This window comes from Cavia porcellus, unplaced genomic scaffold (genome assembly GCF_034190915.1).
Source record: "Cavia porcellus strain 051 isolate PalLab524CR breed Dunkin Hartley unplaced genomic scaffold, mCavPor4.1 scaffold_10, whole genome shotgun sequence".
Taxonomy (NCBI): domain Eukaryota; kingdom Metazoa; phylum Chordata; class Mammalia; order Rodentia; family Caviidae; genus Cavia; species Cavia porcellus.
In genome coordinates this window covers 84,188,828-84,205,371 of record NW_026947493.1, presented here as the reverse complement: position 1 = coordinate 84,205,371, position 16,544 = coordinate 84,188,828, and the positions used below count along the sequence as shown (strand labels likewise).

The 16,544-nt window shown below is 43.9% G+C and overlaps 1 protein-coding gene across 8 annotated transcripts in view; it reads left to right on the top strand.

The window, feature by feature from the left end:
• Positions 1 to 14,804, top strand: part of Ubr5 (ubiquitin protein ligase E3 component n-recognin 5) — a 125,241-nt gene extending 110,437 nt beyond the window's left edge. For all 8 annotated transcript variants that reach the window (XM_063257699.1, XM_063257695.1, XM_063257696.1 and 5 more), the window contains 10 exons: positions 666 to 810; positions 1,652 to 1,782; positions 4,147 to 4,207; positions 6,761 to 6,936; positions 7,075 to 7,159; positions 8,250 to 8,405; positions 8,681 to 8,794; positions 10,013 to 10,157; positions 11,639 to 11,724; positions 14,188 to 14,804. In XM_063257699.1, the coding sequence (XP_063113769.1) occupies positions 666 to 810; positions 1,652 to 1,782; positions 4,147 to 4,207; positions 6,761 to 6,936; positions 7,075 to 7,159; positions 8,250 to 8,405; positions 8,681 to 8,794; positions 10,013 to 10,157; positions 11,639 to 11,724; positions 14,188 to 14,400 (1,312 nt within the window). In that variant the 3' untranslated portion in view covers positions 14,401 to 14,804. The remainder of the gene's footprint in view (positions 1 to 665; positions 811 to 1,651; positions 1,783 to 4,146; positions 4,208 to 6,760; positions 6,937 to 7,074; positions 7,160 to 8,249; positions 8,406 to 8,680; positions 8,795 to 10,012; positions 10,158 to 11,638; positions 11,725 to 14,187) is intronic.
• The last annotated feature ends 1,740 nt before the right edge of the window (positions 14,805 to 16,544 follow it).

The following is a 16,544-nucleotide window of genomic DNA, read 5'->3' as shown; positions in this document are numbered from 1 at the left end:
TTCCCCCCAAAGTTCTGAGATTTGGGCTAAGTAACAAATTCTGTTCTGAAGTCCCAGAGGGGCAGTTAAAATTATATTGCCTGTCCCTGTTATAAAAAATGAAAAATATATTGCCTTTTTATTTATCTACTCAAATCCCTAATTGACCTCTTTATTACCTTTTATCATTGTTCCCTTAGTTTGTCTTAAATTCTAAATCATGGCAAGCTATGTTATTTACATCTTTTGATTTTTCTCTTACTGTAATGGGTTGCATTTTACTTGCACTTAAAATTTCCAGGAACTAAAAAAAAAAAAAAAAAATATTCCAGGAACTGTGAGTGGACTCTAGTGTCTGATACTTTTAAGGTCCTGTTCCCTCAGAATCAGATTACGGGGGCTGGAGATTTAGCTCAGCAGCATAAGTGCCTGCCTTGCAAGCAGGCAGTCGTGAGTTCAATCCCTGGTACCGAAAAAAAGGAAAAAGACAAAAAAAAAAAAAAAAAAAAAAAAAATTCCACAGAGTCAGATTACGTAGCATCAGTGTAGTTATCCGGGTAACAGAATCTAGCAGGTCATGATGTGCTCCCTTGCGCCACCTGGGCCGCCCCTGCTGTCTCCCTGTGCCACCTGTGCGCCTCGCAGGTAAAGGGAGCGAAGCCATCAGCACTTTCTCTCTCTTGCAGAGACTTCCGAAGACAACTTTCCATTGACACTAGGCCCTTCAGACCCGCCTCCGAGGGGAACCCCAGCGACGACCCCGACCCGCTCCCGGCGCATCGGCAGGCGCTTGGAGAGAGGCTGTACCCGCGCGTGCAAGCTATGCAGCCCGTATGTGCAGTGCACAGAGCCACTTACCAGCTAGCTCTGGCTTTTTTTCCTCCACTTTTGAATGAAAATAACCATTTCAGAATCATCAGGGACTGATCAGCCCCAGCTTGGGAGTCTGTTTTGCTGGGTAACAAGCGCGTAGGAAGGGGTGAAGCTGTATTTCTTGGCGCTTCCCTGAGCACTGCCCACCATCTCCGTTCTGCGTAGCAGGCTCCTTGGGTGCTGAGGGGTAGCTGGGTAAGGTAGTTTTCTGCGTCACTGTTGGCACATGCCACCGTTCCTTTCTGAAGCCTGCCTTGTCCTTAGCAAGTGTTAGCTGAGACACCGCCGGAGTTTACTGCTGCTACAGGCTCGGGAGTTTTTATTTTGAACCACCAGTTCCATTTTTTTTATATAGAAGACCTATAAACTAGATTTTTAAATTTATGCATAGCAGAAAGAATAAAACAGAAAGCCAACTATGTTTTGTGCAGTAAATTCTTAGTTTTAAGCATTTTTCACCCTTTTTGTCAATTCTTTTCTCCCTTTTTCCCACTTCTTTTCTCCCTTTTTCCTACACTAAACGAGAAGTTTATAATTCTCCATTGCAGGGAAAGAAAATGGGAGTACATGTGTTTACATAGGGACTCAGAAACCTTGAGAAGGCTTGTCAGAGCAAAGGGCAGGCCCACATTCCCTGCTGGGCACTGGAAGCCACACTCACTGCTAAACTTACTAGTTTACAAGGTTTTGCACTTGGTTTTTTGCTTTGCTCTGCCCGCGCGCCCCCCCCCCCCCATTGTGGATTTTGACAGTTTCAGAGAGAGGGGGCAAGCAAGTAACATTTGTTCATCATTTTCAGGCATTTGCAAGTAAAATCACGGGCATGCTGTTGGAATTGTCCCCTGCCCAGCTGCTGCTCCTGCTTGCCAGTGAAGATTCTCTGAGAGCAAGAGTGGACGAGGCGATGGAGCTCATCATTGCACATGGACGGTAACGTGCACACTCTTGGGGGCATTTCCTGTACATCAGCTGCTTTACATTCAGCAGTGTGCCACCATCCGCTAAAAATTCTACCATGGCATACAGTACTTCAAGTGTTACTTTAATGTAGGAGCTTGAGCCAGGTGTGATGGTGCACACCTGTAATCCCAGCACCAAGAATTCGAGGTCACCCTGAACTAGATGGTGAGACCCTGTCTCAAAAAAAAAAAGATGGCTTGAAGTTAACGAGTGAAACAACTGAATTTCTCATGTTACTAGGGTAGTAGTTTTCCTGTCTCTTAGGTTCTCAAAGATCTTCTGTGTGTATGCTTGATGTTTAGAAATGGTTTCAAAGGCCCCAGTGTGGTGGACAGACCTGTAATCCTAATACTCGTCACCAGTTCAAACCTAGCCTGGGTAACTTAGTACGACCCTATCTAAAATAAAAAGTAGTTCAGTGTGACGGCCTTAGATTCAGCCGTGGCAGGTGCTGGGGACAGGTGCTGGGGCTGGGGCTTCAAAGAAGAGCGTCTCAGATTCTCTGCTAGAATTCCCTTAGTGGCCAAAGACCTGACTATTATACTCAAAACCCATGAGATGTAGCCCTAACTTCTTGCCCTGAATATCAGGTTTTTAAAGGCATCTTAATGCACCTTAAAGATGCCTGCAAGCTTTGGTTTTCTACTCTGGAATGAATTTGTTTAATATAAATTTAAATATCTATCAGTTAAATGATTTATGCCCCTTTTCCCAAGGTGCCAAGTAAAAGTGACATTAAGAAGATGGTCCTTGCTTATTCTGTGGCTTTTATCCTAGTCAAAGCTGTGATGCACCAGTGATTGTAGATGAAAATTTCTGCAGTTCTAGAGGGTAAACCCCGGGCTTTCCCTCTGCCTTAGCTCTGCCACTGAGCTGCGTCCTTAGCCTTTAGATGAGACCATCTGTTCTTTTCTTCTTAACCATGGTGTTTGATGGAGGAAGTAGGTTTGATACAGTCTGCAAGGTGGGGAGAAGCAGGCAAGCTGAGCCACAGAACAGCACTGCCAGAGCATTTGCACAAGCTAGGTCAAAGATGATGGAAGTTGGTGTTTCACTGTTACTACTGCTTTTTCTCTGGCCTTGTATGAATCGTTTCTTTATTCATCTCTCTTGTGACTGGAGCTATCCAGTGTAGCACATGGTTGTAGCTTAGCCCATTATAGACAAAGTTAAGAGGGTGCATGAAGATTTTTGTGAATATGTGGGGTGATCCAAGTATATGATGATTGTTAATGTCTTTATAAAGTATTACAGCAGGCGCTGGGGATTTAGCTCAGCGGCATAAGCGCCAGCCTTGCAAGCAGGCAGTCGTGAGTTTGATCCCTGGTACCAATAAAAAGGAAAAAGACAAAAAAAAAAAAAAAAAAAAAAAGTATTACAGCAGCACAGGTGCCTGCCTGGCGAGTGCAAAGTCCTGAATTTGATTCCCAGTGTGCGCCCCCTCCCCATTATTACAGTAAAAGACACATTGCCATTAATCGCTCGCCAAATGCTCCCTTCACTTCGAGCCCTTCTCCCATCGCTCTTGCTGCTCTCCGCCACAGCTCTGGGTTCTCTTTCCTGAGCGTCTTCAGCTGTGCGCCTCTGCCCACCTTGGTGTCCTAAAATCACTCAAAGTGTGAGTTTTTGTGGTCTTCTTGACTTTGAGAAGAGCTAGAAGCTGGGCATGCTGGGTGTGGCGAAAGAGGAGGGTGAGGACCCACTGTGATGTTTTTACAAGCCTGTACTCTGCAGCAGCATCACTTTCCATCAAAACATAGTGGACTTCAGAACCATTTCTGAATGTGGCCACAGAGGTGGGATAAGTGTGTCTGGAGAGGGGCAGGGGCTTGAATCACAAGTTTTAAAATGGAGGAATTCGCCCTGTGTTTTGATCATACCACAGTAAGTGTTGCAATTCAGTAGTTTTCCAGTTGAAGGCAAATAATGTACACTGTTGACTGTGCACTTGACTTTGGAGAGTGAACTTAGTATTCTAGAATTATTAAACATGCTACAGAATTTGATTCCTGTTATGATCGCTTCCTGAACATCTTTGTGCTTTTTGCACAGTACCAGCTCTGAGCCTAACTTCCATCACCCCAGTGAAGGCTGCACTTGTTTTGTCTTAGATTTTGACTCATAGGCAGCAGCTAGTGGGTTTTAGAATGTATACTATTGACCCCCCTGTTCCCCAGAACTCTAGTAAGACCAGTAAGTGCCCTGAAATTTGTTGACTTCAAAATGCTCGTGCATTTATAAATTCTTATAAATGTAAACTAATAAACGTTCTGGTTACTAAGTTGTAAATGTTACATTTACCTGAAATGCGAACACTTTTTCATTTGTTTTTAGGGAAAATGGAGCAGATAGTATCCTGGATCTTGGATTATTAGACTCTTCAGAAAAGGTGCAGGTAAGGAACGTTTTGTTTTTGTGCTAATAAACACTTAGATTTAAATTTAAACAAATTCAAATAAGTGGGAGGAAAATAGGACTCAGGAAGGAGCTATGTTTCACAAGTAAAATAGAAAATTACATAGAAGCAAAGGCGAGATACGGAATCAGGTCATAAGATTGGTAGAGCTTGGGCTCCATGTGACCCTACTGACTGCTCCTGCCTTTTGAGCACAGACTGAATCAAGCTGGTTTGGAGATGCAAGGCCAGGGATATAGCAGCACAGCGCGTGCCTGGCAAGCATGAGGTCATGAGTTTGATCCCTGGTACCCCCCCCCCCAAAAAAAAAAAAAAAAAAAAAATCTTACCATCCAGTTCGGAGACGTACTGAACTTAGGACACACAAAGCAATTGATGGTAATAGTACCCAAAACAAACAGCGAAGCACTGTAGTCTAACGGTAAGAGAAACCTTAGGACATCATGTATTACTTCATGATACGCATGTCACCCTTCAGCTGCTGGAGAGCTTCCGCTGCAAAGCCACTTTCACCTTAGCTTTTTTTGGCTATGCTCGGGATTGAACTCAGGGACTTGTTCATTCTAGGCAAGCACCCCGCCACTCACCTACATCACTACTCTTGCAAACCTTACCTCTTTAACTGATAGAAGCTCTATAAAAAAGAAACTCCCTGAAAAGTTTGAAAAGTAAGCAGTCCCATACCTGTTGGAGGGAAAGTTTGGAACTTGAAAACTGCCTGATATGGTGTCTTTTCAGGCAGGCAGTAAAGCAGATCCTTGTTACTCTGTCTTCCCTGGAAGACAGTTAAAGCTGTGGGAAGTGAACTGCAGTGTAAACTGTTACCCAGGTCTCACACTGTCCCCCGTGGTTCATCCCAACAGAATAGCAAAGGCCTTGCAAAGTTTTTTTTTAACAGTACCAGGGATTGAACTCACGACTGCCTGCTTGCAAGGCAGGCGCTTATGCCGCTGAGCTAAATCCCCAGCCCCAGGCCTTGCCAACTTACATAGCATTGAAAGTCCTGTGCTGCTACCATCTCCCCCACCCCAACACAATAAAAGTTTTCATATCATTTGAGTGCCATCCAGATTCACAAAGTGGTACTCAAGTGCCTGAGGTACAGCTATTCAAAGCCCCCAGAATTAGTCATCAGAGAAAAAGCTGGGAAAGCCTGGCCAGTTCTGAAAAGAAAAACAAAAGATGGTAACACTGACATGACCCAGTTATGGAACTTCTAAAGAGTGACTCATGCTACATGGGAGAGTGAATGGAAGGACCAGGATTCTCAAGAGAAATGGGAAGTTTAAAAGGCAGAATCAAACTGGAATTTCAGATTTCACAGTACAGTGTATGGAAGAGTAAAGTTCACTGGATAGATCAGGAGCAGAACCAAGATACCAGGAGAGTGGAAATTATCTCTTTGGAACAACATGAAAGATTTTTTTTAAAAATGCAAACAATTTCAGGGCTTGTTTCAGGACAAAGTAAAAAAGCTAATTTATGTCTTTGGCATGCTCAGAGGAAGAGGAGAAAGCGCTGCTATAGGAAAAATATTTTAAGTAGTAAAGACTGAAAAATAAACTTGGTGAAAGACAGTACAGATTCAAGATCAAGGAGCTCCAAACTAAGTAAAACTAAGTAAAAACTAAGTAAACTAATTAAAAGAAAACTAAGTAAAAACTAATTGGTTTTGTCACAACTAAAGGAGCCAAATACCATTTTCTTATGATGGAAATAATAGTTTTAAAATTAAGTTTATTAGCACATGTGTACAGTATATAATGGTTACATGGACACAGTATTTTAAAAGACAGAAAATTTCTTACTAAAAACTGGAGGTGAAGCTGGGGATTTATCTCAGCAGCATAAGCCGTCTGCCTTGCAAGCACGCAATTGTGAGTTCAATCCCCGGTACTGATAAAAAAAAAAAAAAAAAACTGCAGAGGCCAGAAGACTGAAGAGAAGACTCATCAGGGTAGTGAAAGAGTTGTCTGAAGAATTTTATATGCAATAAAAATTTTTTCAGGCATTAAGGTGACAGAAGCTGACTTAATTTCGTTGTTTGTGCACATGTTTTATGTGCAAAAGTTCTTGTATTTTCCACACCAGCTAAGCTCTTTGATGTAGTCTTTTTTTTTTTTTTTAATTGGTACCAGGGATCGAACTCACCACGACCATGTGCTTGAAAGGCAGGCACTTATGCCGCTGAGCTAAATCCCCAGCCCTGTGCAAAAGTTCTAAAGAAATGCATTAGAAGTTTGTCTTTAAGCAGGGTGTGGTGGCAAACCAGTGATCTCAGCACCCAGGAGGGTGAGGCAGGGAGAATCATCACTGTGAGCTCCAGGCCAGCCTGGCCTCTACCTTGTAACTCGGCCAGTCTGGACTGTGACAGGGACCCTCCCTGCCTCGGGCACTGGTGTCTAATGTTACACAATGCAGATGCAAATGTTGCTCTGTCTCCCAGCTTTGAATGATCTCAGAGAGTAAGTTCATACATTTCATGCTTTAAAAAAATGCTCCGGGGCCTCCTGTCTGATAATCTGTTACTAGGAGAACCGAAAGCGGCACGGCTCCAGTCGGAGTGTAGTGGATATGGACTTAGATGACACAGATGACGGTGATGACAATGCACCCTTGTTTTACCAACCTGGAAAAAGGGGATTTTATACTCCAAGGCCTGGCAAAAACACAGAAGCGAGGCTGAACTGTTTCAGGAATATCGGCAGGTAAATCCCCAGCGCCTTCCGGGAGGGGCGCCTGGACCTTAGCTCTGGCCGCCCTGGCTGCCACCATATCGGGCCCGTGGGGACGCGGGGGTGTGTGTGTTGCTTCGGTTTAAATCCATTTGTCTATTTTGTGTCTAGGATTCTGGGACTGTGTCTGTTGCAGAATGAACTTTGTCCTATCACACTGAATAGACATGTCATTAAAGTGTTGCTTGGTAGAAAAGTAAGTATTTGTGGGGCTGGGGATTTAGCTCAGCGGCGTAAGTGCCTGCCTTGCAAGCAGGCAGTCGTGAGTTCGATCCCCGGTACCGATAAAAAGGAAAAAGACAAAAAAAAAGAAAAGTAAGTATTTGTGATGAACCTGACAGATGTTACGGTTCCAAAAATTTTCTTTCATGCAGTACAGCAATGCTAAGCACACAGTATTCACAGGGCTCACTGACAGTTACACTGGGAAGCATTACAGTCATTATCATTTTCAGACACTTAGGTGGGCCTTCAGCCAGCAGCCCGGACCCCACAGCGCCTGAGGCTTCCCACCCCCAGGCTGCTGCTTTATAAGTCCACGCAGTTGGTTGCAGCAGGGGCGCGGGAGTGCGAGTAGTCCTGAAAAGAACCTTCCCACTCCAAAGCACGCCTCCAGGTCCCCGGAGATGGCACCTAAGGGGGCGTGAAAAACGTGGCACACAGTGCTTGGTGTTTATTGTTTGGTGGTGGAATTCACCGAATTTTGTTGTGTTTTGGTAGCCTGGCAGCTTGCACATTCCTTTATGATGAGAGAGGGGAGAAATTAAATTAAATTATAGTTATACATAATATAATAATCACATAACATATATAAAATATATAATTATATATAATAAATTTAATTTATAGAAATTAATATATAATGCTAATTATGCAGTTTTTGATTTTAAGAACTTCCTAAAGAAGTTACTTGACACAAAATAGTGACATATTAGTCTAAGAATGTATATCACATAGCTGATGTAAATTAGCACTGTTAAAACCATGGTCTTCTAATAATTATCTTTAATTGAACCCACTGATATGTACTGATTTGATTAATATTAGGAGATACCGGGGCTGGAGGTTTAGCTCAGCGGCATAAGCGCCTGCCTTGCAAGCGCATGGTCTTGAGTTTGATCTCTGGTACCAATTAAAAAAAAAATCAAGTGATTGCTTTAAAGCAGTTTCACATATTCAGTGGGAAATTTTCTATTGTTGTACCTTCACATTAAATGTTACATACTTTAATGTACCAATGGGTTTTGTGAAGTTTTTCTTGATTGAGTCTCATGTTCTGTTCTTAGGTCAACTGGCACGATTTTGCTTTTTTCGACCCTGTAATGTATGAGAGCTTGAGACAGCTAATCCTTGCTTCCCAGAGTTCAGATGCAGAGGCTGTGTTTTCAGCGATGGATTTAGCGTTTGCAATTGACCTGTGTAAAGAAGAAGGTGGAGGACAGGTAGAATAGTGATCCCAGCAGGAGATTTGGACCCCTCTCGTGGCTGCTCGTGGTTCTGTAGAAACAGGACGAAGAGAAGGGCAGCTGTGCATGCCCGAGGAAGAAGTGCACGTGGTGGGCGGAGGGGAGGGGGACTGCTGTACTTAGCCTTAAAATGTCTGTGACTCTGAAGACCCTTAGCAGATAGATTGTAAAATTCTAGAAGCAGTTTTATGTGCCCTTAACTTACCGGGTTGTACAGAATCACCACTATGTCCCTGGCAACTCTCTCCCAGGTGGAGCTCATTCCTAATGGCGTCAACATCCCCGTCACACCCCAGAACGTGTATGAGTACGTGCGAAAGTACGCGGAGCATCGGATGCTGGTGGTCGCAGAGCAACCGTTGCACGTGAGTGCCTCCTGCGTGGCGTCATCGTTGTCTTTGCATTTGGTAGCCTAGCTCACCCTCCCCACCTGATCTGTAGACCCAGAGTTTCCAGGCAAGCACATCATAAGCCAGGCAAATTATGCCTTGAGGCATCAGACCAGTGTCCACTTTCTTTTGGTTAGAACTGCTTGGAAGAGCCGTGTCTCCACTGGACGGTGGCTGTGAACAGTTCGGAAGGGAGGTCTGTGGAGGGCCTACACCTTGGGTGACCCGCTGGGTGTTAGTATTTCCACCCGTGTGCTGGACAGGCTGCAGGCCTGAGCCGCGCGCTGAGTCCCAGCCTGGGCCTGCCTCCCTCTACCGGCTGTGGTGACAGCAGAAGCTGGGAGCTGTCTGCCCTGGCTCCTTCCTCTACAGCATTCGGAGTGAATGACAGCTGCATGTGAGCTACTGTCACTGGCGGGCTGTCACAGGCCTGGAACTGGGCCCCAGTCTGCCCACCCGCCATCAGGAGTACAACAGAAACCTAGAAACATGGAAAAGGGAGTTTGTTTGCACTTTGGCCGTCTTGGGGAGGGGAGCCAGCCTACTACCCTTCCAGCACAAAGGAGTGCTCCAGGTCATAGCCAGGGAAGAGCTACATGGAGACAACATGGTTGGCCTAGAAGGTCAGAAGGCTCTGTCCTCCTAGGCAGCAGGCCAGGGGTTAGGGGGTTACATTTGAGAAAGCTAGAGAACCAGAATGTAGCTGTGAAGAAAAAAATCCTAATTTAAAGAACCTGTTGTTAGATGTCCATTACATCACTTGGAACAACTCTTGCAAATGGTAGCTTTTCAGTAAGCGTCTAGATTGATTTGGGTCTGGGAGGTTTGTTGGTGTGATTACTGTGCCTTTCCCGGAGGCGGGTGGGATGACACTCGGGGGGGACACTTCTCAGTGACTCGGAGCTGCTGCAGCCTTCGCCTTCTGCTTGTCAATCTGTTAAGCAATTCAAAACACAGACCTTTAGGTTTGTTAGAGGTTTTTTTGTATTGGGGATTGAACTCGGGACTGTGTGCTTGCAAGGCAGACGCCCCTTCTTTCTGTTTTTGAGGTGGGAACTAACATTCTTGGAGAAGCCTGTTAAAATTAGATGTTGAAAAAAAATTAGATGTCGAGTTTTAACAGTACAAATAAATACTGCATGGAAATAAAGTACTGGATTGTGATAAAAAGTTTTTTTTTTTTTTATTCCTTAGGCAATGAGGAAAGGTCTGCTAGATGTGCTTCCAAAAAATTCGTTGGAAGATTTAACAGCGGAAGATTTTAGGCTTTTGGTTAATGGCTGTGGTGAGGTTAATGTGCAAATGCTGATTAGCTTCACGTCCTTCAATGATGAGTCAGGTAGGACACTCACTTACATGTCTGAGGGATAAAGCACACTTTCCTCAGCACGTTCCCAGTTTCTCCTTCCTACATTTGCTCATAGGCCCAGAAAGTACTTGGGCATTCAAATGTTTTTATACTATTATTATTATTTTTAAAGGTATGAGTAAACAAAATACTTCGAAGGCCCATTAGCTTACTTTTTGTAGGTTTTAAAGAATACATGGTTTGGGGGCTGGGGATTTAGCTCAGTGGCATAAGCACCTGCCTTGCAAGCAGGCGGTCGTGAGTTCGATCCCTGGTACCGATAAAAACAAAAAAAACGAATACATGGTTTGGAAAAATACAGATAAAAATTAAAAATTATTTGTGAAAAGCCAGGCTTGGTGACATAAGCCTATAATCCCAGGACTCGGGAGGCAGAGGCAGGTGCCTCACTGAAAGTTCAAGGCCAGCCTGGGCTATATAGGAGGACCCCCCTTCTTAAAAAACAAACGAAAGACTTACTGTTGAGCAAGAGATTTGTATATACTGAGTAAGAAAAAATAATCCGTGGGACAATTCTACTGGTTCTCTCTGATTTGTGTTCATTACCCTCTAATAACGAATTTGATTGCTTGATGCTTGTTTTGTAGAGGTGCAACGGTGGCACGCTTAAAAAGATACGTATATACAGTATATACAGAATCGAGAGGGGTCAGGGAAATTCTCCCAGGACAGCTGCATCTCCAATGTTTGATTTGCTCTGCAATTCCTTTTTTAAAGTCCTTGGGAGTAGAAATGGATTTTAGCTCTGCCTCCACTGTAAAACATTGGAAGATCTAAAAGTTCACCATGAAAGAATTGTACTTATAGTCCAAGGTGATTAAATACATAAAGGTGTCAATTTTTTCCTTTTGTAATTTGTTTTAAATACAGACAGAACATTTAATCTGGGTAAAATTACAGAAAATTTAATACTGGCAAATTTTCTTTATTTTTTTCTTTGTTCTTGGGGTTAAATACATGTAATAGTTTTGTGCTACTTTTTAATGTAGTTTTCTTGTTTTTCTGATTTTTGAGACAAGGTCTTGCTATACAGTTCAGGCTGGTTTTCCAACTCAGTGTAGCCCAAGCTGGCCTTGAACTTGGGGCAGTCCTTCTGCCTCAGGCTCTGCAATGCTGGGATTACAGTTGTGCGTAGCTAGGTTTCCTCACTTAAAAGAATTTATCTCATTTTAAATTCAGAAATCTAGGAGGGAAAACAAGCCTTCTAAAGAAACTGCCTCCAGCTAGATGAGCAGCATAGGTATCATTGGGAAGGTTCTAACATCATCTCTGGGGTCCCCTCCTCACCCTCACGTTCAGTAAACAGGTGGGGTTGCATTTGAAGAGATCCCACGGGACTTGGTGCGAGGAGATTGCAGCTCCTGCTGCACGCACAGCTGCACAAACCGCTCTCCATCTGCTTCACGAGGCGCTCAGCAGCGTCCTGACCCAGATTGCTGTGTGATTTTCAGGAGAGAACGCGGAGAAGCTCTTGCAGTTCAAGCGCTGGTTCTGGTCCATTGTAGAGAAGATGAGCATGACGGAGCGGCAGGACCTGGTGAGTCCCCGGCCACTGCCTTGCAGAAGCAGGTGGAGGGCTTCTTGGTGGTGGTGGCAGTGCTTTCCGGTTTTGTTTTGTAAGGACTGAGCCAAGCTTGTGGAGCTCTGCTCCCAGCCCTCCCCGACCTTCCCGTGTAAAAAGCTGGATGCTGTTGGCGAGGGTCTGTCATCCAGGTGGGGCAGGGAGCCAGCGGGGCCTACAGACAAGCAGATGCCCAGAGTGCCCCTGACTCTGGAGCAGCCTTAGTCTCTCAGGGTGGTGGGTGCCAGCTCACCTCACAGCAGATCTGCTGCAGGATGGGACAAGACAGGGCGGGTGGGAGCCTCGGGAGGCGGGGTGCACTGCTGACACCTGTCCTAGGAAGCCGGGGCGCAGGCTCCCAGCACTGCTGAGGCTCCCTGCGTGGACCCTCCAGGGGGCCAAGTGCGCTGCTGGCCGGCTGCTGCCGAGCTCCGCTCCGGATGTAGCTGTCCTGGGGACTGGTGTGAGCTGTCTTTGTTTCCACTCGTGCCAATGCTGTTTATTCAGGGTCACTTGGATAGTTGTTTTGGATTCTGTCACTCGTCAGTCTTTCACTTTGGGACACCCTGACTGTGGAAACCCAGATCATCTTCGCATGATCGATCCTGGCTGTTCTCCCCAGGTGCATTTGTTCATAGTTTTGTTCCAGTTCCTCTTCCGTTCAATCAATTAAATCTTACTTAGTTTCTTCCTTATTCTGGAATAAAGATCTGCTAACTATTCACTGGTAGACTAAAAAGAACATTTCCTTCAATAAGTGCCTCAAGATTTCCTATCGATAGCTTTAATTTGTGAGCATCATTCTTTAAATGTCTGATGAAAATCCACTTTTAGGATTTAAGCATCATCCATCCTTCTATTTTTATTTTGACTTTTTTTTTTTTTTTTTGGAAGACTAGATCTCACTCTGTAGTTCCAGCTGGCCTGTAAAACTCACTGGATACTCCAGGGTGGCCTTGAACTCACAGCCATCCTCCTGCCTCAGCCTCCTGAGTGGCAGGATTGCAGGCGTGTGCCACATGCCGGATGCGCTCTCACCCCAGTGTGCTGGAGGCGGGGAGTATGATGCACACAGGAGGTAGCAGGGCTTTCCGAAACATCAGGTCTCCTCTGAACCAGTGCTGCTGCAGGATTACAGGGCTTCCAGGGTTAGTGGGTCAGAACTACAGTGCGCTCCCCTGAACAGCACCATTGAAGGTTAAATAAGGTACTCACCTACCTTGATCACATTCATTCTTAGAGCTTCTTTTTCGTCTGTAAAATAAGTAGACTGGACCAACTTTTTTTCTAGTTGTTTGTAGTTCTTTAAAGGTTAAAAAATAACAACAACAACAACAACAGGGTCTTGCTGTGTAGTTCAGGTTGGCTTTGAACTCACTAGTAGCCCATGGTGGCCTCAAACTCACAGCAGTCCTCCTGCCTCAGCCTCCCAAGTGCTGGAATTACAGCTGTGCACCATCATGCCCAGCTTCTTTGAAGAGTGTATAGGCACTAATTCTTAGGATAGCTTCCCCTCTTCTTCCCATTCCCTCTGTAGAATTCTGTATGAGGCTTCTTTTACAACAGTGTTTCAGGAAATAACGCAGAAAGGTTTATCCTTGGCCCTTATATTTAAGTTTTTTTAAACAACAGAATTTAATATTTATTGACCATTTACTCAGTATTACACAAAACAATAAAAATTAATGTTAATATGATGTGTGAATTTAGATACAGATATTCTCCAAGACGTTTAACTTATGAAATTGTTTTGTTTTACAGTGTAGCTTTGATATACTGGGTTTTTCCCCCCAGCAGATAAGAGGTAGGATAGCTCTCTCAGATGAGCTGTGTGGCTGCTGAGCCTGGACCCCTGCATCTTCTGTTTTGGAAATGTGTGTCATTTCCCACTGATAGTTCTCGACGGGATTTAGCCACAGAGGAGGACTCAGAAGCCAGCCGTGCTAACAGTCGCAGATATTTAGGAGGCTTAGGCAAGAGGACTACAAGTTTGAGGGTATCCCAGTCACTTCGTATATGACCCTGTACTCAAAATTATCTTTGAAAAGGGCCCAGGGTATAGCTCAGGGGTGGGGTGCTTTCCCTCAGAGAACATTTGGTTAAATAATTTTACTGAAAGAGGAGAAAACTGAACTCCTGAGACAAAGTTACTTTTTTCACTTAATGCGACATTGGCTAACCCTGTATATACTGCCCCCCACTTTGTTGAGGTAAGGCTTTTCGTTAGTACAAAAAAATAAATGTAAAACCCAGTTCAAAATAATGTATCTATGCCGGGATTTAGCTCAGGAGTGTAAACACCTGCCTGGCAAGTGCAAAATCGTGAGTTCCATCGCCTGGTACAAAAAAAAAAAATGTAGCTGTAGTTTTTGATGGAAGAGTGTAAGGGTTTGGAGTTAACCAATAAAGGCCGAACTCGTGCTTCCTGTTCCCGCTTAGGTTTACTTCTGGACCTCGAGCCCCTCGTTGCCGGCGAGTGAAGAAGGATTCCAGCCCATGCCCTCAATCACCATCAGGCCCCCGGACGACCAGCACCTGCCCACCGCCAACACCTGCATCTCCAGGCTCTATGTTCCACTCTATTCCTCTAAACAGATTCTCAAGCAGAAGTTGCTACTTGCCATTAAGACCAAGAATTTTGGTTTTGTGTAGAGTATAAAGTGTGTAATGCTGTGTAATATTACTAGCTAATTTTGTAGATTTTTTTCCATTTGTCTATAAAACTTTACAGAAGTTAATGCTGTCACCCCGGTGATACCTTACAGAGATGAGATGCGAACATTCCTTGCCAAGTTTGTAGTGCACAGGCCTGAGGAGCACTGGCGACATTTGTTACACAGTTTGCTAGCCACCAACTTCTGGGTCCAGCCCCAGCCAAAGAGGACAGCAGAGCGACATGATTTACACTGTGATTTATCTTTATGCTGAGGGGAAAATGTAAAGTGTTCTGAAATTCACTGCTGCCTTTGCAGAAAGCGTTTCAGCAGAGGCTCTTGTATAGAGGGTTAGGGGATTTCCAAATAAAAGATGACGTATGTTCTGTGTTTTCATTTTAACTTCTTTATGTGTTTAATTTGTGATTGGCCGCAGTTGTGTATCACAGATGTGGAACTCGTCACAAGCGCTTGCCTCGTTCTGAGGGATGGAATCTCTTTCCCTCTACCCCCCACTCCTCGGGGCGGTCCTCGCCGCTGCACTGCGCTGTGCTCCAGGGCGCATCTAATTAAATTAAATGGTGTCACCCTGTTTCCCGTGTGACCTGTTCGCCCGGGCAGGGGCACTCTGTTCACACAGCAGGGTGACGCCCAGCCTCTCAGCACCACCCCCGGGCTGTGTCCCTGTTGCAGGCAGGTGGGCAGGCAGGCGGCTGCCGCCCTCAGTCCAACACATTTGTACCCAGGGACCCTTGCAGTTTAATGTAAACAGCCTGGGCACTTTCTGATAACTGTAAAATGTTTTATAAGATCATGATTATTGAAAATACATTTTGGACAACTTTAAATGTTCAAGAGCAGCTTAACTACTTTTGTATCTAGCCTTTTTAAAGTATCTTGTTACATTTACTTTTTTAAATAAATTACATAAGAAATGTCAAGTAACATGGAAGAAACAATAGTTTTTATTTATATAGTTGTACATTTTTAAACTAAGGGCAATACACTGACATGTGTTATGGATCAAAATTTTGATTTTAAGAGCTGAAAGTTTATACGCATGTGGACTATAGGAAATCAGTCCACATTTTACAGTTAGCAGAGAATCCTAAATGGCAGTGGTCTGACCACCTTTTCTTGTAACAGACGGGGAAAGTCTGACTTGTACCTAAATGACAGGTTTCCTTTTGGTGACCCATGAATTGTGTCGCCTATGACCAGACTCCCTGAATTCTTGTGGCTTTCGTAGCTCTGTTCAGTGGCATAATGTGAAACACTGTTCTTCACTAAGATTAAATTACACATTAAAAACAAAGAGAGACACTCTCTGTCCTACCTATGCACATCCTGCGTAGGTCTTCTGCCCTCCACCGTTCCCATGTTCGAGGGCACCCTGGTTTTATGACGTCACTTCCTTTCCAGGACTGAACCCATGACGCACTCAGCATTCACAATGGGATGAGAAGAGCAAACCCACTGCATTCCACGCTGTTAGGTACGTGCAAACTAGCCTGAGTGAGATGTTGGTTTTCATGTCTAATGCTATTTCTGAATAAATGAAATAGAGTAATTAGGTTAAGAGCTGATTAGCATCAGTGTGTTTGAAAGGCAAAATTTATATCACCTTAACCTCTGTGCACACAATGGGATTGATGAAATACTACATGAGAAACATATTAGGACATTTGAAATCCTAATTGTGAATTTATTTTTAATAGTTACTGAAAGAATGAAAATATTTAACGCACAATGTCTTAAGTCTTCCTAACTCAAGATTTTGGTTAAAATGCTTTTAGTAGTATTAAAAGCAGTCTCTTTTTTAAAAAATAAATTTTAAAATGGTTCAACATGTAAAATAAAGTTATGTAAAAACAAAGTTCTCTTTTGGTCTTGTTTAGTGATTAAATATAGATTTGGAAAAATTTAGGACGAGAAGACCAAGAATGAGCTTTACTACTGCAGGAATTAAAAAAAAAAAAAAAGATTACCCAGTAGAGGGACTTACTGGGAAGACCTGAGTGTTTTTAATCAAAAGAATGCTGTTACTCATGAGGACCTTTCTCTAACAGCATTACTCTCATAAAGATGTCATCATTTTTATGCATTTAAAAGTATGAGAGGTTGCTGGGGATACAGCTCAGT